Raw genomic sequence first — 24,212 nt, 5'->3', positions numbered from 1 at the left:
ACAGTTAGCTACCATGTACTTTATTCCTCAATGCCAGAGTTCTTTTCAAATCTATTTCACAATTTATGCAATGAGCTAACCCACTTGTTCTTGAAATTTAAACTATCTGTCAACTCTATTTTTTTTAATAACAAAATATAATAATAATCTCTCTCCACCCTTCACATAAACCTTCCATACAACCCAGAACATAAGTTCCTAAAACACCTGAATTACATGATTTCACTTTGTTATATGTACTTTTTTTTCTCCCTTATCAATTTAAAAACAGAAACCAAACAAGAAAATATTTCTTCTACCAGTTCGAATTAGCATTATTGTCCATTGTTTTATTGGAAAGCTCATTTCCATAACATTAAATGTTATTGAAAGGGAAATAATTGCCTTTAAATTCAAAAGGATAGAGAGTTAATGACAAGAAGGACATGGAACTGCATGCAAGTATTATCATATAACTATAATTTTACCTACAGTTTATTTTCTTTACTTTACTATGTGGTAAGTACAGAGAAATAATAGCTTCCAGAAACAAAGCTCTAAAAGAAACATCTATTATAATTTTCTGCATGAGTCTCCACATACAATAAAGTGACAGGATTTGCATTATAATTTGACATACAGAACAACACAAGCAAAAACTGAATTCAGAGCTACTGTTAAGATATTATTTTCTTTTCTTTTTTTTTTAATGCAAATACCCCAATATAATGTTTTGTGTTATATAGACTGTATACATGATCTGATCTTATATAAATCATTAGGGACAACATATCTTTTTGTCCCCCAAAAATACCTTGAATTAATTATTTTAGCTTTTTAAAGAAGAATTTGAAAATTACTCTGGTGAAACTCTACCATAAGGTAGCCATTATTCAGATGCAGGCTGGGCATCAGTGATCACACGGAAGGTGTGAGCCATTGCCTTTGAATCACAGGATTTGTTTTATTAGTTTTTCCTCCTTTCTCCTTTGCTTTTTAAACTATCTCAACCCACTATTTTTCTTCTGTTTGCTCTTTTTCTATTGTCTTCACTATCCCATAGAAAAGACAGAGTGAGTTAGTGGCTGTGTGGTCATTAGCTGGCAGCTGGATCAACCCCTCACGAGTGTAATTTCTTGTGCCTGCTCTTTCTGAGGCATTGCTAAGATAACACTGTTATCTAATTTCAAGGCTCTGTATTATACCACATTACCAACACCAAAAATGAAGGATACGTATTGCAAGTGTCATTCTGACAATGGTAATTCATCCTTACCTTGAAAAAATGCATCAAAGGTATTTGAGCTGCTTGACTGTAGAATGAAGCTTCTATAAGGGTAGCTGATTAATTATTCCCAAGCCACCAGAGGGTCTGACTGACAGTGGCTTGTTCTGTCATATAATATCTTGCTGGTATATAACTCTTGGAGAACTGGAATTTTCAGATGCAGTAGAAAATCAGAATCTCCTTATGCTGATGTAGTTGTGTGATTAAACTTTGTATTTCATCTACCCTGATCTCCCACCAGAGAAGGCTTAGACTGGGTATTAGGAAAAATGTCTTCATTAAAATGGTGCCAAGCATTAGAACAGGCTGCCTAGGGAAGAGATTCAGCCACCAATGACTCAAGGTATTTACCAGGTGTGTATGTGTGGCGTTCGGGGACACAGCTGAGAGATGAACTTGGCGGCGTTAGGCTTACAGATAGTTGAAGATCTTTTTCAAAGTAAATTATTCTGTGATTCATCCCACAGTCCAGTTGTTTAATGCCACCCCCCACCTGGAGAGCCAAGGTGTAAAGTCTGTGAAATATATGTTGCAAATAGAGCACATATTGGAATCCTTTCTCACATTCAGATCTTTGGTCTTTGACTTGTGTAATAAGGCTGCTGTAATATAACTTTGAAAGAAAATGGTATTTGACGCAGAAATTATGAAACTCCTGAGATCTCCATCTGTTTTAAATTTTCCTTTATTATGCTTCACTTACTTCCTATCATCCAATTTTTTACCTTTTAGAGGGTGAAGAGAGCCTGTATTGTTAAAAATTAATTTTCTAGACGATTGTTAATCCATTATCTGTTATTTTACAGCTGCTGAAAAAGAAGGGATGAGTCTTCTTCCATTTTTATGAATATACGTTAATTCATTAATCCTCTTCCTGTTGATCACTGAGGAATCTTGATGTATAAACATAATATTATTTGGAAAAATTTTGGTACACTTTGATCATGAACACAATAAGAAGGACATAGTATGTGAACTAATATAGTCACATGTAACTGAATAATGCAATCACTTAGTGAACAAGTGTTTTAGGTCCCTTTCGCGATTCAAGTTAACAGACGATCCACATGAAAGTTATTTCAGAAATGTACATAATAAATGTTAGTTTAAGTAAGCCTACTCTGGAGAAGACTAGAGAAGGAGAAATTTAAATATTGAATAGAAATGAATTATTATTACTATAGCAAAATAATACCAGAAATTCACAATTTATTTTCAAAATAACTTATTTTCTACTTAGCAAAATGCATTCTGGCTGCAGGGGGCGGGGAGGGGGGGGCTTGAGAGTGAAATTTTCTTGCTCTTAAAAATGCCAAAGAACAATCCTGTAATGAAAAAAAAAAACTGAAAATTTTGAATGTGTATTAGCCAACATCAAAATGAATCCTTTCACATAAATGGTTGCTGTAATATTGACAACATAGGGGAAAACTTTTGAAAATGCCTGAAAAGGATCAAACACAGAGTTTAATATGACACCTTGTGTTAAGTTTCTACAGCATTTATTTTCTGTAGATACTAACTCTAACCACATTGATGTTTTGAATGTCATGCTTTCTCAGAAACAGTAGTTTGAATGGATCTCACTGATTTGCTGTGCTGTGTTCCATTTAAAACAAAATTGCATAGGTCTGTGACAAACAAGGTGAGAAATATATAGGAACTACAGAACAAAAATAAACACAAATAAGTCAAGGAAAAACAATGGATGAAAGACATGTGAAGAAAAAAATAAAACAGCATTTGAAATTGCAGTGAGTTACTATTCTTTTTCATGCTAAATTTTGCCCAAATGATTAATTTTTCCTGGATCAATATTTCAATTCATTTGGTGAAGCATAGCCAAAATTCTCAAGGGGTAAAATAGATTAATTTTATCAAAAATCTGTATTTTTCTCCACAAACTGTAGTCTCCATATCACGCACTTGATTTTGTCCAAGGTGTTGACTAGTCCTTGGAACATGTTAAAAAACCTCCTCCAAAATATTGTACAGTAAGAAAAATCTATGGAAATTAGAGAATTCAAGAAAATTCTTTTGAAGCAGCTAAGTTTGGTTCAAGTTTAGGAAATAGTTACAATTGCTGGTTACCCTCAGGATTTGTCAGAACAAAATGCAGTTTCTTTATGCATGTACTAAGACAAGCAAGCAAGCAAAAACAACCAGCCAACCACAAAAAAAGAAAATCAACCAAAGAAACCAAGCAAGGAAAGCCCCCAAAACCCACACCTCTCATACACTTCAGGGTTCCTGAAATTGCAAACACTTTCAGCAATAGTGTAGCAGCCAGTGGCACCTACAGGGTTGTTCAGTTCGCCCAAAGTGAAGATTCAAATGGTGGAAAGCTGAACTGTGGATTGTGCTGCCTACATCCTCAGTGATCTTTGATTGGTGATTAGTTGTTTAGTTCATTCCATATATAGTCACCTAAATTTAAGCTTCATAATATAAGTTGAATTCTACATTTATCAGTTTAGTGTTCTCACAAATGTGCTGGTAGAAACTAGAATAAGAAAGAAAAAAGCTATCCTTTCTTCCACTTTTTTTGATTTTTTAAACTGGTAATTTCTCTGACAGCCTGAATGCTTCTTAAGGAAAATATTCTTACTGTATGATCTTAGTGTCTCAGTTGAGTACGATGAAAACAAATTGCTTCTTGACAGATTCCTGGAAGGAGTGACAGAGAACATGGGCCACCTCTGGTGTTGAAGTTTATGCCATGTGAATCTCTGTCATCTTTCCTCTCATGGAGGAATCGGATGATAGAATGATTTTATTTCTAAGACGTTATTTTTAACACACTTCATATCTCTGAAACAAATATATCTGTGTAATTTTGAAAATAAATGCTGAAGTACTTGAAGTAAATCAGTTTTCTTGGGGAAGATACTTTTTAAGTCCCTTTGAAACCAGTGCAATTGGTGTAAATGAGTATTCCTGCCACTTATAATGAGGTCACAAATACACCTAGCAGAAAATTTTCTGTGCCTTTTGAATTCCCTACATAACCACATTGACCTAGTAACTGCTTTTAAATGATAAAAACATTCCTCTTTCCCACTGCCTATAAAATTACAAATAAACAAAAATACCAGTGTCTGGAAAGTAAGATTATAAAGCCCTTGATATGTGGATGTATGGATCAAGAGGACATTTCAAACTCAGAAAAATATTGCTTTAGGTTTTAGAATGATAACTTAAAAATCATTTTAATTTTAAAAAAATTGCTAAATTGCTACTCACCAGATGTAGATCAACACATGTAGAATTGTGTTCACAAGCGTTGACTATGCAGTCATCAATGTCTTGGTCACATTTCAATCCTGCATATCCTGGGTTGCACAAACAATAGAAGCCATCGACAACTGCAACAGAGATTGAACTTTAGTACTAAGAGTCATAACAACTGAATGTAGTAAATTTACTAAGTTCCAGTTAAATAGTATCTGGAAAAGATTATGACCAGGTTTACTTAAATGGTGTGGACATGTTAAAAAAATTGGAATAAATAAAATGTCATCTCAAAATACCTTTTAAATATGGAAGCAGATTCATGTACTGAAATATTTACACAATGGAAATATTTTAATTCAAGAGTTAAATGAAATCAATGAGTTAAAAAGTGATGTTATAAGTAATGAGCAATTTTCTATCACAAAACAATCACAAAATACATAACATTCTATCTTTAAAATGATATCAAATTAAGATATGGCAGGTAAACAATGTTTGGTTTACTGGTTGCTTTTAATGTAGTTATTGCTATTGTAAGGAATGCCTCATATTATACCCCTATATTAAGAGAAAACATACTTGAGTTGAATTTTTCTATGATTCTTGTTAAGAATAACAAGATAATCATAAGAATTCTGTCTCTTTTTCATCATTAGTAATCCAAATGGTGAAGAATCTTTAGAGTGCTTCATCCATATATGGAGTTAATGCCAGAAGGAATCACATTTCTTGCAGGCCTGCATTTATTTTAACCTCAAAGGTGTCCCTGGGTTCTTCATTATCTCTAAGATTTACCATAGAATCTATTATACCATCATGTCTGTACACACAGCTGCTACTGTATTCATTAAATGCTTTTAGTCCTTCAGCACAGGAGCATTATTCATATGCTAAAAGCTTCCCAACTTCCTTAGGATTCCAGCTTTCTGCAGCCAGTGCACATAGGGTAGAGGAACTCAAATGTCCATATGACAAAACTCAAGCCAGAGCACACAAGGACAATCTGTTCCCCCAAAAACTAGCACTTTGTCAGCATGAAGAAATTTAATACAGCTCATCCAAATTCCAGTTCAAAAATATCTCTAAACCAATGTAGACTGCATAGACAACATCTGTAAATGTAATAGGAGATAGTCTTTGCTAGATAGAAGATGAAGTCATTCACCTTATTATAGATAAGGAAAGACAGACTTTTTAAGGTATTTTATTGAAACTGATTTTTATTTTTATTTTTATTTTAACCAGGAGAGTTTTAGACGATGATAAATTTAGTAATTTGGGCTCAGTTCTTTAAGATCTCATCTGAAACCAGTAGGCTGATTAGGTCTTCTGCAATTTTTTCTAAAAAAATATACATTTCATGGAAGTTCTTAAATCATTATTTTTTTTTTAAAGGATGTGAGTAAAAAGGACAGAGATGTAGAAGCAGACAAACATGGTTACTCAGTGCTTAAAGTGTGGACCCTATGTGGAAAAGTTGAGCAGGCTTGCTTAGTATTAGACCTTTGGGGAAGTGTTCATAGTGAGAGGGCTATTTGACAATAACTTCAAGGATACTTGCACAAATGACAGAACTGAAATCCCCTACTAGTGCTAGGAGGTATTATGAGGCAATGGACAAAAGTTGCAGCTTGGGAGATTTGGATGGGACTGGAAGAGTGTGAGAATTGCCAAAGTAGGTAATCGGTGGAACACACTGTAAGAATCCGTGTCTCTTGGGCTGTTGTTTGAGTCCACTCCGGCTAGCTATGGACCCTGGCCCACACGGTCTTACATGGACGAAAGCAAAAGATGAGAAATACTCTTCTCCATGTGGGAACGAGTGTCCTGTTTATTGGCTTGGGAAGAGACACTTCAGGTTCTGGCTACCTTCCAGGTGGAAAAGAGGGCGTGACATTCTTTCAGGGGACCTCTTCCCCCGCCCCCATCCCCTCAGGACCGCAGCCAATGGGATACCGTTGAGGAGGGGCGAGGGGAGGGGTAACCAGGGGCCAGACCACCGGGGGTGTAGCAGAGAGGTGGATGAGGTAAAGACCATGTGACGGGAGAAGAGAAATAACAATCTATGTGACATAAAATACTCAGTACAAATTTCCAATCACCCAGTGCAAAACAACAACTAAATAAACTATTTAGCGCAATACAACAATACACTGTCCCAAAGAGTTTGTGAAATTTCTGTCCCTCTTTGAAGGCTTTCAAAACTCAGATAGAAAAACCCCTGAACTGACCTGTTCTATCACTGTTAAATAGTCTAGCTTAGTACGGCGTTGACTACATGACCTTCAGATGTTTCTCAGCTTTCCAGTCAGCATTTTAAGATCCTCTGAAGATTACTACTATTTCTTTTTAGTTTTTTTTTCTTTTTAACAAGTATAGAAAGTGTCAGGTAGATATCAAGAGCCCTATAAAACTTTCAAATAAGTACTCTATACTAAACTTGGCCTGCCAATACAGACAGAATATAGTAGGGTAATCAAGTTGCTTTTAAAACCCTTCAGTACATCTTGCAATGAAGGAGTAAGTTACACAGTTACATGCAGAAGGTAAACAGGTACACCCTTTTACATTAGTTTAAAATTAAACAGAATTTTTTCACTTATTAGAATTATGACATATAATACCTAAGTGCTCCATGAGCTCTTTTTCAGCACCTGAATATTCTCTCCTTAAAATGCGCAATGTAAGATGTTTTTGGTTAATTTAGGTATCAAAGGAGACAGCACAAATCTCATTAAAATTTCTCATTAGCTACAATTCTGACCCCCTGAACAAAAACACCAGTGCCGGGAGTTGAGGCATTTTGGCAAAAATAATCCTTCTGGTACAGGCTGTGAAGCTTCAGACAAGCTAAATTTCAGTAAATTATCCACTGTTCTCCCCAGAGCAGCTCAGCAGCTACAGACACTTCAAGAGAAAGACTACCCTACATTAAAGTGAGTAACCAGACTGAACTCACTGTCATAGCAGTATCCATGGAGGCAAGGGTTAGAGCTGCACTCATTGACATTGATCTCACAGCGTGGACCTGCAAAGCCCTTCACACACTGGCAGTGGAATCCAAGGGGGAAAACGTCCAAATTCATTTCTTCTATGCACACAGCTCCATTCTCACAGGGATTGCTGGCCTCACAAGGCCTAAACTCACAGTTCAAACCTGAAAAAGAAAACGGCAAAGCTGTCAGTGTTAAACTAATGAATATATCCCTGCAGCTGCTATCTATTATGAGCTTTATTTTCTTTATAACTCTGGTTAAAATTGAGTAGGAGGGTCTCAGAGGTACATCTATGTATATTACCATGCAGAAACATCTATTTTCTTGGTATCATTAAAAAAAAAAGACAATTTATATTTTGTTTATATTACTTTATATGATACAATACATTTTAAAATCTAATAGCTATCTCACAGGTTTTGATAGATAGGTATTCTTCCATCTTTTCTCTTAACCCTTGTGCTTTGAACAGCTCAAAAATGAATTTTTTTAGAATGTATTTAAAAACAGTATATGAATTTTGATTGAAGCTTGCTGCTATTTTGTCTTGATAACCTGTTCTCACAACTACCATGTGAATTGTTCATACATTAACCTACAATAGTGAACATGAATTAAATATATGTAATATTGTATAATACTTCTGTTTACCATCCATGACTGAACACAAGTTATTTTACTGAAAATATGTACTTATTTAATCATGAGTGAAGGCCTCCTTTATTTATAAAAATTCCTTACAATAGAAAATCTCACACAGTCCCATTGTACTCTTTCCTTACTAACACTCTTGTATAGCAGATTATGTACATTTATTTGGCCTACCCAAAGAACTGTGTGATTGTGGATCTTGGGTTACAAATGCCCTCATCTAAATCTTTAATTTACAATAATTAGATAAAAAGAGATTTAAAGGTCCTATAAATCGAGGCCTTAATTTTTTAGAACATAAAAAACTGTTTCATGTTTTCCAGTGCTGATAATGGAAATGAGGGTGGCAGAGACAACTGATATCAAATGGGTTTAGGTTTGTAAATCTGCCTGCATTTTCAGTCAGTGCTGCTGAAGGCAAGTCTGTTCTTTCAGGCTTACTTTCTGACAGTGCTTAGTGACTCTCAGGGCTGTAAAAAACTGTACACAAGCCCCTCTGAATCCCTCTGAAGCCTCTCCATTACTACTAAAGCTGTGTCTATCCCATGCTTTCTAGTGGATCTTCCAAGTGTTTCCTGTGCTCCAAGCCTTCTGCACTTCACCAGTGCCCTTGCTTCCACTGTGGTTGTCCAGCCATTCCTTTCTGCAGCAGTTTCTCTCCATCCCAAAAACCTCAGACAGGCTGTAACCTTAATCCAGTGATGGGCAGTGTCATGGACAAAATAGAAGCAACTTGAAGAAAACTGATTGAATTAACTGCCAATTAAAAGTAGCACAGGATTGTAAACAGCAAACACAACGATAAAACCACCTTTCTCCACCCCTCTTTTCTTCCCAAATTCAACCTCACTCCTTCACTTCAGACTCCTCTACCTCCTCCTTACCCATGAATAGCATAGGGGGATGGGGAATGGGAGCTGTGGTTAGTCCATGACAGCTCTTTGACCCTGACACTTCTGGCTGTGCCAGTACAGACCCCCCACAGGCCACAGCTCCTGCCAGAAGCCTTCATAATAATGAAACAAACACTGTCCAAAATGTCAGCAGGATTGTAGGTGAGCTGACTGCTTACTGTAAGATGGTCATTTAAGGGCTGAATTCTAAATGCTTTTAATAACAAGTACAATAAGTAGGAACAGAACTGAGGTTAAAAAAAATCCAACAACCCCTTGACCCCAGTAATGATCCTGACAAAAGAGGAAAAAACAACACAAGTTGTTCCCTGTCTTTATGCTTATGATCTCTCTGATGCAGGATGATCCTGCTAAAGACAGCCAGCACTTTCAGATCTGGAATTCATGAAATTGCACAGCAAAAGAAGCCATATGGCTCATTGAGATTTTGCCCTCAAGTTTCCATATTTATATCACAACAGCTTGACATGAGTGAAAACCCTGCTGATTCCTAAAGTGGAATAACACAAATAAGCTTAACACATGGCTCACAATCCTAAATGGAAATGACAGATGATCCAGTAATGCAGTTCTTAATTTTCTTTACCTGGAGAGGAAGCTTTACCTTTGCATCTACCTTCTGTGCACTTCCTTTTCTCTTTACACTCATTCAGGACCCCATTTATCTGTTTTTCAGCTGCTTGAGTTCCTGCACATTGGAAAGAACTGTGCTTTGAGGGAATGGTCTTTTAAGATAAATCAGTGGGCTCAAGACAAATCCTTTTTCCCTTCAGTGCAATCTCTAATGGGAGCTTGCCAAACAGATTTCTGAGCTAATGAAAACCAGCTCACTGAAGTTTGGAATCATTATTATGCTACTTGAATTTTGCATTTCTCTCAAGATTATGAACTCTATCATCTCACTGCCATTATTGCCAGAGCTGTTTCCTACCTTTACATCCCAAACTTCCTCCTGCTTATTCACAAATATAGAATACAGATAAATATCTCCCCTAGTTTTCTTACCCTGCAGTTGCTTAAAAAAATTTCAGTATGATCAATTATTTGTGTCTTTCCACATTGTCTTTTCAGCAGAAGTCAGTGTGGTAATATCCCAAGGAGAGCTAATGTTCCTAAGTATTTTTTCCTGTTTCCTAAAGATGACTTCATAAACTTTTTTTGATCAAGCTATCTGTAGAAGAAATGTGTACATTTCTTTAAATGGTTGCCATTCCACTCTGCTTGATCTACTTGAGTGATATGTCAATGAAGTTTTGCCTGTGACATTAATCAGATGTTAACCCCCAGGATGCTTATCTTCCTGGGATAGTTCTGGGATAACTCTATCTGGGCCCCCACAGTTTGTGCCCCTGCTGGTGGAGTCCCCTAGTCACCTTTGGTATGCTCTGGGTATCTGCTGGAATTGTCATCGGTACTGTCATGGACAAGCAGCAAAAGCAAGGAAGCTCTGGTAATCAGCCAAACTCTGGTAATCTCTTCCCCATATTAAGATCTCTGACATGGAAATAAACCTCATCCAAGATCACGTCTGGTCACCTGGTACCACTCTCCCTCAGAGAACTGTGTTATCTGTCAACCATTGCTTTGTTTTAGTGGTAGTGGTGAGGATGCATGTGTCACACTCAGACAGCTTACTTGGCTTTCCAGATAAAACCCCTTATCCAAGTAACCAGAAGGAATCCTCTTCCGGCCTGCACAGCTACAGAGTCTCTTTCTCCCCATGCCTGAGTGTATCCTCTTCCTACCCTGATCTTCTCCTCCCATCCTGCTGCTGTGGATATCAGGCTTTCTCCCTTCAGGGAGCCTAAGAAAAATTTATTCACCTTTCTTTTTGTAATCACTGCTCCCGTGTAGCCTATTCTTATTCACCAGGCCCTTCCCCTGGCCGCATGGAAACTAAACCAGGGTGCATGGAGAGGAGCTCACTCTCCTCCTTCCTCCCATGGTGTTCTGCAAACAGGAGCATGAATCTTCCTCAAGGTAGCTCCCCAGAAGGGTATGAATTTCAGTGAAATTTGAGTAGATTTGAAATTACACCAAAACTATTTCCTGACAAAAAATAGATTTTCCCCCTTTTTAAGGATTTAGGGAAAACAAATTTCTTCTTTCATTATAATTATAATAGAGTGAAAAAAAAAATTAACCTGAAATTTATAAAGAATGGTAAATGAAAATATGGCCATAAAGAAGTTTACCAAATCAGGCTAAGCCACATAGAATGATGTTAGTTGCTATTAATATTATAATCTTTTTAGTGCCTTGTTTCAAACAATATTCACCACCCTTTAATTAGATAGTCAATATCTTTTTCTCCCACCCAGCTTTCATGCATAACATTGCATGAAAAATCTTTTTGTCTGCTACTTTCAGAAATGGTAAAAGTTTTATTCCCATTCTAACTGGATGATTGGTAAAACAAAGGGATAAAAAAATAATAAGGCTCTGTCCATCTCACTCAGTTCTTCTCCCTGAATCAATTAGTTTTTTAACTATCAGTCTTGAGAGTAATAAGACTATTCCCTTACTCAGAGAATCACAACTGTTGATATTATCTTAATAAATTTTTGTTAAGTAATTAGTTATTAATGCTAATCAATACAAGAAGCAAGAAAACAAGAAAATAAAAGTGGATGAGTTAATGTAGAATTTTTTTTGAAAATGCATATTCACACAAAAATTAAAGGTGGATAGGAGTAAGTTGGATAGGAGTAGGCAGTAGCAGTTGCACACTTGCAAAACAAGTTCACTTGCTGCTGTTGCTCTCATACCAGCATTTTTTACAAAGCTGTAAAAAAGATGTATAATTAAGGATAAATAAAAGAGCAAACAGGCTGTAAGTTAATTTTTAAAATAAAAATAGCTTAATCTTAAAGCAGTTTTTATGTTTTCAGCATTTTCTCTCTCTTCTAAATATTTGTTAAAGAATTTCTGTACAAATATTTTTGTACAAATGTTTTACTGTAGCTGATTGATTTCAATACATCTATTTTGTTCTAAACACAAAACTTCTCACTTGATCTGAAAAGTTTGTGAAACAGCAGGTCCATGATTGTTGACAGAAAGGAATGCTGTGCCAAGAAAACAGTTTATAAACTGTCTTCTCTCCCTGATGTATCAGAATTTTTAAATTCAGAGTAAAGAGGTAATGTTCATTAAACAGTTTAATGAAAAAAAAGAGAATGTCCAACAGATGAAATGTGAAAGAATCCATCACAGAAGTTCATTAATTAATTAATAAGTTCAGGTAGTCTTCACAACTCTGCTTATTTCCTTTAGACAGATTTAATCTTTTCGCTTGTTTAATTCTTGGCTACATTTTATTGATTGCAATAATAGATTGTCTTTAATGGGCAACTAAAGGTGTCTCTATTAGAATAAACTTGAACAAACCTCAGAAGTATATGCACAAATAATTAAATTAAACAGCCAGCTGAAGGACAATTTCCTTTACAGTTGCACACTATATTGCAGTAAGTATTATACATATTTATCTACATTTAAGCATATACTAATAACATATAGTATGCTTGCCTATGAGCATACTGTATATCGAAACATTAATAGTTTATTTGGAAAAGAGTCTCTTTTTTTGTTTAGGAGTAAGAAGCATATTGCATGTTTAGAAATTTCATTCAGCTGGTATTAATGAGTTTCCTTTTCTATTGTATTTTCTTATAATATTTCTAGGGTAGAATTTCTAAATATCATAAATGGACACTGAAAAAAGATTTTATTTTGCTGAAATAGACTGTCCTTTTAAGGCTCTTGCTAAAAGTCAAAAGCCTAATTAATAAAAATTACATAGAAAATAAATTGCCTGATATAAAATTCTATTTCTTTATGTGAAACTATTGATATTTATTTGTTTTATTTGCTCAGCATAAAGGTGTACATGAAATGTTTTGATGTGCAGTATTGAAGTTTCCTATAATCAAAAGTGACATCTCTTCAATGTTGTCATTTTTTAGGAAAATATTCTAATAAATAAAACATTTGCTACTAACATTTTATGGAATGAAATCTGACAGCAGTTTTCAAATTCAGCATTTTGCTGTAAAAGTATGGCCTGCAAAATGCATCTCATTTCAGACTGATGGTACAATTATGACAATATAGTGAAATAAAATATCTACCAGAAAAACAAGTGTGTCATTTGGATGGCAATTTCCTAAATTATAACAAGAAGTCTGGTAATGGTGTTAAATACGCATTCATGAGGACAAGAAACTTTCAAGAACTAGCAAGCAGGTAGCAGCACCAGCACTGTGGTTTTGTGATCACAACATTACTGCAATGGCAATGTTTCAGACCTTTTTAACTTATCTTTAAACAACAGAGCTGAAAGACTCTTCTAACACTGAAATTAATCACTACTCTTTTCGAAGACAAATTAGACAAATTGAATTCTTTACAATAAAAATAAAAATATATTTAGTTATGGGAAATAAAGTGTTCAAAGGCGCTAAAAAGTTATGTAAAGACATCCCTGCCCCCAGTCTATATGAAACTTACTGGTTTTCCCAAGATTATCCTTTTAAAATGAGAGGATACAAAAACTTTAATTCAAAAGTTATTTGATCACTTCAGAGAAATATGTGGTTTTGTTTTCATCACCTTTACACAGCTCAGTAGCTCTTGTTCCCAAAGGCTTTCATAGACTGGCCATAGAATCCCAGGAACACTAATGAGCAAGAAGTTCGATATCTAAAATCTGAGTTCCTTGCAACTGTAAATATTAAATGTCTTATTGTTAAAGACAAAATTGTCTCTACTAAAAGTTCAAAACTTTGAGGAGCTTAGACGTACCTCTAAGCTTGCGATTATTTTAAAAACTGCCTGCTTGCCTTGATCTGCTATGGGACATAAGAAAACATTTCCACAACTGAGATGATTAAAGGCTAATAAAAGTAAATAAAAATCCCCAAAAGTACCCTGAAAATGGGTAGGAAATAGAAAAATAAGTGAAGCATGCATATTTTTATATTACTTGAAATTAAGCTGAGTATTATAATATTTTAAAAACTTAACAAGTGTTTTCTTATGCTTCAAGTTTATAGGAAATCCATTCTTTTCTTTGGAATCCAAATTATACTTTCCATTAAAGGAATTGCTTTGAGATTCTGTGTATAAACAATGAAAAGACATTTTCTCTGAAATCCATACTAATTGAAAATCATATACTTTTTTATTTTTAATGGAAGAATATTTGAAGAAAAAATACTTAGCACTTTTCAAGTAAAAATACATTTTCTTAATTATATATGATAATGCAGAGCATGCAACAGTGCTAAAATAGAGTATGAGAAAGACCCACATCACAAATTTTAGAATGAAGGTCACACAGAGATGTATATATTATTGCTCCATACCTGTATAAATTTCTGTAAAAATAGAAGAAAGCAGAAGTTGAATATATTATTTAGATGCAGTTTTTTCTTCAAAATATGCAAGCTTATAATGTATAAACCATGAAGATATATCTGTATCCACTTTTGTGAATTTCACATTTCACATAAAAACATGCTTCACTCTTTCTCAGAAATCAAAAGAATTCCACAAAGGAAAACAATTAGTAAAAATCTATTTCAGACTGAAATATATGGGAATGCTTTTCTTTTCATTATTTATTTTATCTGCAGTAGCATTCAACTGAAATTAATATTAGGTGTGGAAAACTTACAGAAATCTTATATCAAACTTATGTTTTCCTTATGACTTAGGACTTGTGGATGTCAATAATGAATTGCAATAATAGCTGCCTTTAGTTCTGATGGTCAAACTCTTTGCTCCAAGATCACATTTTCATTTTCTTAAAATTCGAGTGATTAGACAGATATTATTTATAGCATTTGATACCAAGATTATAATTTTATTACTTTTAGTTTCTGTATTGGCAGATGACCCTATGCCATAAATAGGCTCACTATGTAGAAAAATGAAGCTAAAAACATTTGCATTAATAGTCAAAAAAACCCCTCTGAAATTCAGTAAACTGATCTTTGAGGAGCAGCAATGCCTTCATAATTTGCAGGGCAGCCCTGGAAAAGGTAACCATGTTTTAAGCCTTTAAAAATGGTGATTTGCACATACTTTCTGGAAAAATAAGGGCCAGATTTCCATTTGCAATGAATCGAACTTGTATCATCTCCATAACTTAAATCTGCTTTCCAAATAGAGATCTTGAACACCATTCTCACAGAATGACTGAGGAAATTCAAACCCCTTAACAGTTGTAGGTGACTGGATTTACACATGAAGTATTCCCAGATTACTCATGGCTGTACAGGCTTAGAGAATTTTTCTTGTGGATCAAGATGTGTCCCAAGTTGCAAACTAAAAGCAGAGCTGAAACTGCAGCACTTACCTTGCTGGATATGTATGGACAGAGTTAAGCAAGCATGATTTTTAGAGATGCCTTTGTGTTCTCAGTGCTGTTCTGAAAGGCCACAGCTCTCCTACAGACCTTGGCATAACTGCCAGACCCTTGTGGATATCTAACATACCCAAATGCCCCTAAATAGATACTAGAAATGGCTAGGAAAAAGGCTTTCTCTCTGAATTGTTTCATTTTGGAGACAGAAGCAGATGAGAGTATTCATTTAGATGACAGCTTTTAGGAACAATACAAAATGGAATAGAAATATCAGAAAAAAATTCCAAAATCCTGCAGTGACTTCATAAATGAGCCAAAAGCAAGTCCCAGCTCATACTTATTTCCATTCAGGCATTACATATCCTTTATTGTTCAAAGGCAATGCATGTTTTCTTGGTAATATAGCCCAAATATGGACACTCTGCTTCTCTTCCCTCAGAAAGCTCCTATGTGATGCAGACTGCCCTTCATGTATCTATGCATCAGTTTCATTTTTTCCCCTTAATAAAATTTTATTTGGCTGTTCAGTGTCAAGAGAGTGGCAAAACAAGATAAAACCTGATGTTGAACAGAGTATAGTGGTTTATGGTCTAACACACAGTTATGCTAGTAAGAGCCAGAGGTCTTGCAAACCTGCCTGTTTGCATGGGGCTTGGCACAGGAAAGACTGAGGTTTGGCCTATGAGACTGGAAAAGTAATTGCTCCATTATCTCTACTCCAGCTTTTTGCCTTCATGAGCACTTACGTTTCTTACTTATTATCTGTTTTGTAATTAGCTGTTCTCATAGTAGAGTGTCCTGTGATGAAATCTTCATTATTACTCTTGTTTTTTGATAGACTTAAGCTTTTTCTTTCTGCTGAGTTGCCTTTCTTACTAGTTTACTTTCTTTTGCAACATGTTTGATGGTCAATTACCATTTTTGCTTTGATCTTAATTGGAACACATTTGGAGACGTGTCATTAAGGCTGCAAGAAATAAGTAGACATTTCCTCAGAACTGAATTTCAATTTTCCTCTACAATTGCGTATATTTGGTTTAAAAGGTCATACCTATTAGCAACATCCAGACAAAACACATACAGTGCAGTTTTTTAAATGAGTCATGTAAATAATTTGGATCAAACAATAAAAATCTTTGCTCCATTTATTAAAAACAAGTTACTAAACAACTGGCTGTTTTTCTCTTTTTTTTTTTAAAGAAAAAAAAATCATGCCAACTCTCATAGGACTATCACATATTCAATATACAGTCTCTAATTGAAACTAGAATTTTAATGCTTTCTTCCTTCCTGAGCTTTCTTTGGGAAGAGCAGATTACTGACTCAGTCCATGTCTCACAGAAATACTGTTAGCTTCACCTTTGCCTTAAATACAAGTGTAGAAAACGGAGGAAATTTGCAGTCCTGGTGTGGGACTGCAAGATCTGCTCTTAGTTATCAATAATAGCAAAGAAGAAAAAACCAGCCTTTTAAATTTTACTTTATCCTCTGTAAAAATGAGCTGGTCTAGAAACTGTAGTGAGATCATTCACCTTGTGCATGATAAGAATGCTGAAAAGCAGCTTGCCTGATACAGGGGCAAACTCGCTCTGCTACATTCTCAGTGAGATCTGTTGTCTAACAGTTGTGAGTAACTTCGTTGATGTGGCTTAAAAATGTTGGCATTTCAAAGCTCTGAACAATAAGGTTCCATAAATTACTATGAACTTGACAGTTAAAAGAATATTTGAGTATCCTCAATGTTCTTACAAAACACTAAAACCACCAATAAAAAACAGCATGGATAGGAATATAGACAAAGCTATAGCTTTATTAATTGCAGTGGTTTTGAATATATTTGAATTTTTAATGGGACATCTCAGTGTTTTCTGACAGAGCTATGGGAGCTTTCATTCTACCTTCTGTGAAGTTGTTAGGACCCCTAAATAAGAGACAGCCTCATCATGTTTCTCACTCTTTCTGCTCTCTGCCCAAGGACTTAACATCAATTCTCTAATAACTGTGATTGATTTATAGAAAGACTTCAATTTTAGAATCAATATCATAATAGAAAAGTTAGTATAATAGCTTCCCAGCTAGGACACTCTAATGGAATCAAACTCTTAATAATATTAAGAATATTAAAATATTTTATTTTTCTAGCATCCAAATTAAGTTTATCTTCCTTCCTTCTCCCAGTTCCAGTTGCTTGTCAGCAGCAAAAGCAACAGCTTGCTCTCCTCTGTTTCTGAAGAACTTCAGAATGTCCACTGACAAAAAATTTCTGATATACACGACTATCACTTTTGTACTTCATTTATGACGCAAAACAGGTGGAAGTGGAGTAATTTCTGAAATGTATATTTTCAGGTACTAATATATTACAACCAAGCAGAAGCAACTGTACCAGACATATTAAGGATAAGCCTTATATGTAAAGAACATCACATTGCAGTGTATTTAAGTGGCAGCACAGCCATTTCAGCTTTAAAGCATGAGGTGTGATAATGACTTGTACTAAACATCTTAGTGGCAGAACACTGCTGAAAGCCAACAGAAACAAAGAACTGGACTTTTATAAGTGCATTGTCATGTTTGATTAATTAAAACACATTCACAAACACATACAGTACTTCTGCCATAGGTAGCTATTATAAATGGCAAAAGCATATTATGCAGACCTAGATGCCATATTTTTTCTCTGTTTACCTTAGTCACAGCACAGGCTCAGAGGGGCTCAGTAACTTTTAGGATTTCTGTGGTATTACACAGGAATCTCTTTCTCTTACCAGATTAATAACATAATAAGGTATGGATTTTCTTCTGTTAGTCAAATCTTGAGCTTCTCCAAATCAAGGTCAAAAGAATTATGATGTAAAAGTACAGGGAATATTAAGTTCATTATTGTGTACCATATCAGGACCACAGGTAAAACTTAATAATTTTGGAAAACAGAAAATCAATTTTCAACTCCACGAGGACAAGGAACTTGGCTGAAATAGGATGAAAATACTTCAGCTATCATATTTAGTAATTAGAACATTATTAGATGTTGACAAGGTTGTTATATCATATCTGAAAGTCTTATAGATTCATTCAGTTTTCTCTTGAATTACGCATAGGTGGACTGCTAGTACCCTCCAGCTGTTAGTCTGAACATTTGGAAAGTCAAAGGTAGTAATTTCAGGGACAAAAATTCCAATGAAATACTAGAATTTATAGAAAGACCATGATCTACACTGCCTGGGAGGAAATCTTCTCTCAGGGGAACACTGGTAGAGAGGAATGCATTAGTTTTGTTAGGGTTACACCAGGAGCATCAGAAGATATAACTCTCCATTCACATTATGAAAATTGGATTTTCTAAAAAAAGAGTTGGTGCCCACAGGAGAAGTAGAACTTCATTCACATATCAGACTTGTAGAGTTAAGTGATGAAAAATTTAGCTATATATCACTGCCCAAGTATCAATTTTCTTAGAAGCCTTTGATGACTTCCATTATTCTATGCAACCCAATGGAATGAGTTAAAACATTTTTTCTAAGCAGACAAATCTGTGCTTTGAAAAAACCAAACAAAGAAACCCACTGCTCCTCCCAAGAAAAATACCCGAAACTGTGAGTACACAGTAATACCTTAATTAAATTTCTGATTAATTTTCATATTTATACAAAACTTTTATTAAAGTTTTTAAAATATAAAAGTATCAATTCAGGATATTATAAAGTTTGCCACACGTAAAAAATGAATAGCAGCTATCTTGCACTCAGAAGACTTGAAATGGGAAGAAAGCAAAAATTTGCTTAAAAATCATGAGGAAATGAAGGGAAAGAAAAAAGAAAAAAATCAAAACTTTCTGGTCAAAATCTTCCTTGTTAAAATAAACAAATAAAAATAGTCAAGGAAATAAAACCAAAAGCAAGATAAATGTATGTAAACCAGTTTCTATATATAGAATCAATTACTAGCTTAATCTGACAATCTTTTGTATGAATGCACACAAATGCCCAAATCATGCTCTGAATCATCATTCCTTATTTCCACATTCTATATAGTGGGCATCTACTGTACATCTCCTGATCAACGGGTACATGTTCCTGATTTATGTTCCTAATAAAAGTGCATGCCCTTCAAGTCAGATTTTGTGATGGAACAATCAAATCATTGCAATATTCTATGGATATATATCTTCAGATTGCTTTCCAAGTAAATGACAGCATTCATAATACAGCATTTATTGTTTTCCACTAAGAATATCAGAAGCAAGAAAATCTATGAAAATACTCAAAACCAAAACAGTGCTCCTATATAATTTTTGCCATTAACATTATGCATGTACTTTCTTAATCAAGCGATTCTGTAATCTGTAATTAGTGCACACAAAGCTGTTCATTAAAATGCCCTGAATATATCCAGACAATTAGAAAACATAGTTTAACTAGACATTATGTTGGCTTACTGTGAATCTGTTAAAGGCTACATTTACAGCAGTTTAGCACTAAATAAACAGATGGTGTGAGACAGGGGTAGCGTTTTCATATAAACCTAATCTACTTTTATTTATACACATATAAATCTAGACAAAATCAGTATAAGAGTTTGATATTGGGAGGTGTTGACTAAAGCTGTAAAGAAGTAAACAGCCTCAGACATCCAGTACCAAAAATATTATCATAGAATGGAGTCATAGAATCATTTAGGTTTGACCTAAATGACCTTCAAGGTCATTGAGTCCAACCTCTGACCAATCACCACCTTGTCAATTAAACCACAGCACCAAGTGCCATTTCCAGTCTTTTCTTGAACACCCCCTGGGATGGCAATATTGGTACTTCCCTGAACAGCCTATCCAATCACCCTTTCAGTGAAAACATTCTTCTGGTGTTAAACCTGAACCTTTCCTCCTTCATCTCTTGTCCTGTTGATGTCTGCTTGGGAGAAGAGGCCAACCCCCACCTTGGTACAATCTCCTCTCAGGAAGTTGTAGAGAGTGATATGATCACCCCTGAGCCTCCTCCTCTGCAAGCTAAGCAACCTCAGCTCCCTTAGCCCCTCCTGGTATGACTTACGCTCCAGAACCTTCACCTGCTCTGTTGCCCTCATGTGCACACACTCCAGCCCCTCAGTGTCTTTCTTGCAGTGAGGGGCCAAGAACTGGACACGGGATTTGAGGTGCGGCCTGCCAGTGCCAAGTGCAGAGGGACAATCCCTGTCCTGGTCCTGCTCGCCACACTATTGCTGGCACAGGCCAGGATTTCACTGCCCTTCTTAGCCACCTGGGCACACACTGGCTCATGTTCAAACTCTGTCTACCTCAGGTTCTCTTCTGCTGGGCAGCTTTCCAGCCACTCTGCCCACAGCCTGTAGGGACAAATAGGGTTTCTGTGTAGAACCCTTCACTTTGTCTTATTGAACTTCATAACACTGACCTTGGCATACTGAACCAGCCTGTCTTGATCCCTCTGGAAGTTAGCCTTTCTAACTTCCAACAGATCAACAATCCCACCCAATTTGGTGTCATCTGCAAAGTGATTGAGGGTGCCTTTGGGCCCTTCACAAAGATCATTCACAAAGATACTAAACAGGACTGGACCCAATATTGAGTCCTGGGCAGCCCCACTAGTGACTGGCAATCACATGGATGTGACTCCATACACCACCACTCTCTGAGCCTGGCCATCCAGCCAGTTCTTAGCTCAGTGAAGAGTGGGCCTGTCTTAGCCATGGATTACCAGCTTCTCCACAAGTATGCTCTTGGAGACAGTATCAAAGGCTTTGACAAAGTACAGGTAGAAAACATCCACAGCCCTGACGTCACTCACCAGGTGGGTCATCTGGTTAAAAAAGATCAGGCTGGTCAAGCAGGACCTGTCTATCCTAAACCCACACTTCTGGGCCTGATCCCCTGGTTGTCCTGTATGTGTCATGGGATCACACTCAAGATAATCTGTTCCATAACCTTGCCAGATACCAAGGCCAGACTGACAAGCCTGTAGTTCCCCAAACCCTCCTTCCAACCCATCCTGTGAATAAGCATCACACTGGTCAACCTCCAGTCATTTTTGACCTTCCCAGTTAGCCAGAACTGATGACAAATGATGGACAGTGTCTTGCTGAGCTCTTCTGGCAGTTCCTCAGTACCCTCAGGTGGATCCCATCTGGCCTTACAGACTTGTGAGTGTCTCAGTGGCACAGCAGGTCATTAACTACTTCCTCCTATAATGTTCTCAGAGGATCTCAGTTACATTTTATGAGTCTTGCCAGCAGGACTTGCCTTTTCCATAAAGCATATGAGACACTGCTAGTCTGTTGACGGATGACTACAGAAAGGGTGACTTTCTGAATTTTTAGTTACTTACTTAAATATCTAAATGAATACCAAAATCTGCTGGAAATCGAGTTCCTTTTGCAAGATGTACTCAAGAGACCAGTATTTCTAACCATGTACTGAAAATTATTTTACATCTTCCTGCACAGAGGCAATTCTGATAATGCAGTATTCATTTACTTGTTACTGTACTGGATTTTATTCAGTAGAACATAAATTAAAACTAACAAAAATGACAATCTAAATTTTGACCATTAATTAAAATAATAAGAAAGAGCATGAGTGTTTGTTCATGAGCTCATGAAAATGAATTTTATTCAGCCATCTTCCCTATAGGGGAAAAGTCCTGCTGTCTCAACATACCAGGAAAATTGTCTTTTAATGATTGTTCTGGAATCCTAAGTAAATATCATTATATTGAACTGCTAGAGGAAAAATGTGTTTATATTTAATTTACAAATCAATAGGTGCTTTTAATTGAGACTATCACTTGAACTATATTTGCTCAAGAACACCACACAATTTGTTTCTTTAAATTATTTCAGCAGTAAGTGTTTAAATTTTACTGAAGATTTTATTTATATGAAAAATTTATATTAAAATTGTCACAATAACTTTGCAATTTAAGTGTATTTCTTTTAAAAGCATCATAAGAAATAATCACACAGTTTCTGGATTCCAGGATAGCTATAAATTGCTTTCTAAAAATGATAAAATAATGTAGAGAATGCCAATAGAATTAGAGAGAAAACTGTGTAGAAAATCAACCATTCTTTGTGATGGCATCTTAATGGGTACAGACCTCCTATTACCTACATAAGCAATTTTATTCTGTTAACAAACTGATTTTGAAGTATCAATTTTGTTTAATAAAGAAACACACCTAGCAGATGTATAAACAATGTTCCCTTTACCTTAGTTGAAGCTGAAGGCGTATATATGGCTGGTCACATTGAAAGCTTTGTTTGGGGAAGTGAAGGATTATTAATGCTGTGGGAACACTGAAATGCATTTAAACAAGTGATAGAAATGCCTTATAAAGTTAATTATATTTGCTTTCCCCTCTCCCTTAGTGTTCATTACCTTTAAACGGAGCCACACATTGGCAGAAATAATTACCAGGTTGGTCAATGCAGGTGGCTCCATTCTTGCAGGGAAATGAAGCACATTCATCTATATCTGTTTCACATCTTGCACCTTTGAAAAGATGAAAGTTTTGAACACTTTCTAAAAAATAAGGTGCCAATTTCTAATTAATTTGCACCATAAAAATCTCAAGCAACTTGTGAAGATAAGCTAATGTACATCAGCCAAACAAACAGCCACACTACTAATTTCAACATCTATTTTGTTCTTATAACCACAAATACATACCAACTTATTTCTGAGTTTCTAAATGCTAACTAGTCTTCCTTAAGTGTGCAAGCTTTGAAGGCCTTTTTAAATGCAGACTAATTTATCTTGTGCTATGAGGTTTACAGATGCAGTCGGTGTTCCAGTTAGTTGGAATGCAAATTAAACATTAGACCAGGGCAGATAAAGAGAAATGACAATAAAACACAAGCAAATTAGTCAATAATGTCTTATTGGATGTTTTGTGGACTACCTGGCTGTGAAAAAAAAGGTTTGCTATGAAAACAACTCACCAGTAAAACCAGATAGACAGACACATTTGTAGCCACCAATAAGGTCTGCACATGATGCATTATGAAGACAAGGAGAAGACTGACATTCATTTATATTTGCTTCACAAGTTGTACCTATGAATATAGAATCAAGGAAAGGGGAAAGAAGTTATTCCATGGCACCTTTAGGTAAGGACCAACATTTATTTTAACTGAATATAACTCACATATCAGAATCTATTTGACACCCTTTTAATATTCAGATCTGGGTGTTTATGACAGATTTTCATCTTCTGAATGCTTAATTTGTTCACTAATTTTTCAAAAATGTTAAAAGTACAGTAATCAAACAGTTAACTAAGGCTTAAAGCAGAAAATTTTCTTATTATATAAATATAGAAGAACAGAAACCTTATTACAGTAAGTATAATAGACAGCATTGCAGTGGTGTGAGAGGAAATGCTTATTATGTTCATGATAAGGCAAAAGACGTACTCCCAAAAAACTATGAAAAAGAAATCTGTTATAGACAAAAAGAAAATTTATTCCAATGTAGACTATAAAAAACCTACATAACTACTCAAAGTATAAAAATACTCCATTGCTAATATTTTTCAGTGAACCAAATTCTTTATCATTTGAAGAATAATTGAAAAATTGCATCAATTGCATGATTTGGCAAGTTAAAAGCATATAAAGAAATAAAAATGCAAGTGATAATTCTTCTGAATAGATGAGTGGTAGAAATTACTATTTTGCACTGCGACATTTGAATTATGGATTGATTTGTATTTTAATGATTAAATATCCATGATGTTTTAAAAATGAAGCTTTAAAAAGAAAAT

General features: G+C 35.4%; 1 protein-coding gene across 1 annotated transcript in view; it reads right to left on the bottom strand.

Annotated features, from left to right (window-relative positions):
• EYS (eyes shut homolog) overlaps positions 1-24,212 on the bottom strand; it is a 702,047-nt gene that overhangs the window by 465,947 nt on the left and 211,888 nt on the right. The window contains 4 exon segments of the mRNA XM_031057597.1: positions 4,511-4,632; positions 7,461-7,658; positions 22,826-22,939; positions 23,389-23,502. Coding sequence (XP_030913457.1) covers positions 4,511-4,632; positions 7,461-7,658; positions 22,826-22,939; positions 23,389-23,502 — 548 coding nt within the window.

This window comes from Geospiza fortis, unplaced genomic scaffold (assembly GCF_000277835.1).
Source record: "Geospiza fortis unplaced genomic scaffold, GeoFor_1.0 scaffold264, whole genome shotgun sequence".
In the NCBI taxonomy this organism is placed as follows: domain Eukaryota; kingdom Metazoa; phylum Chordata; class Aves; order Passeriformes; family Thraupidae; genus Geospiza; species Geospiza fortis.
This window is presented reverse-complemented; position numbering and strand designations above follow the sequence as displayed.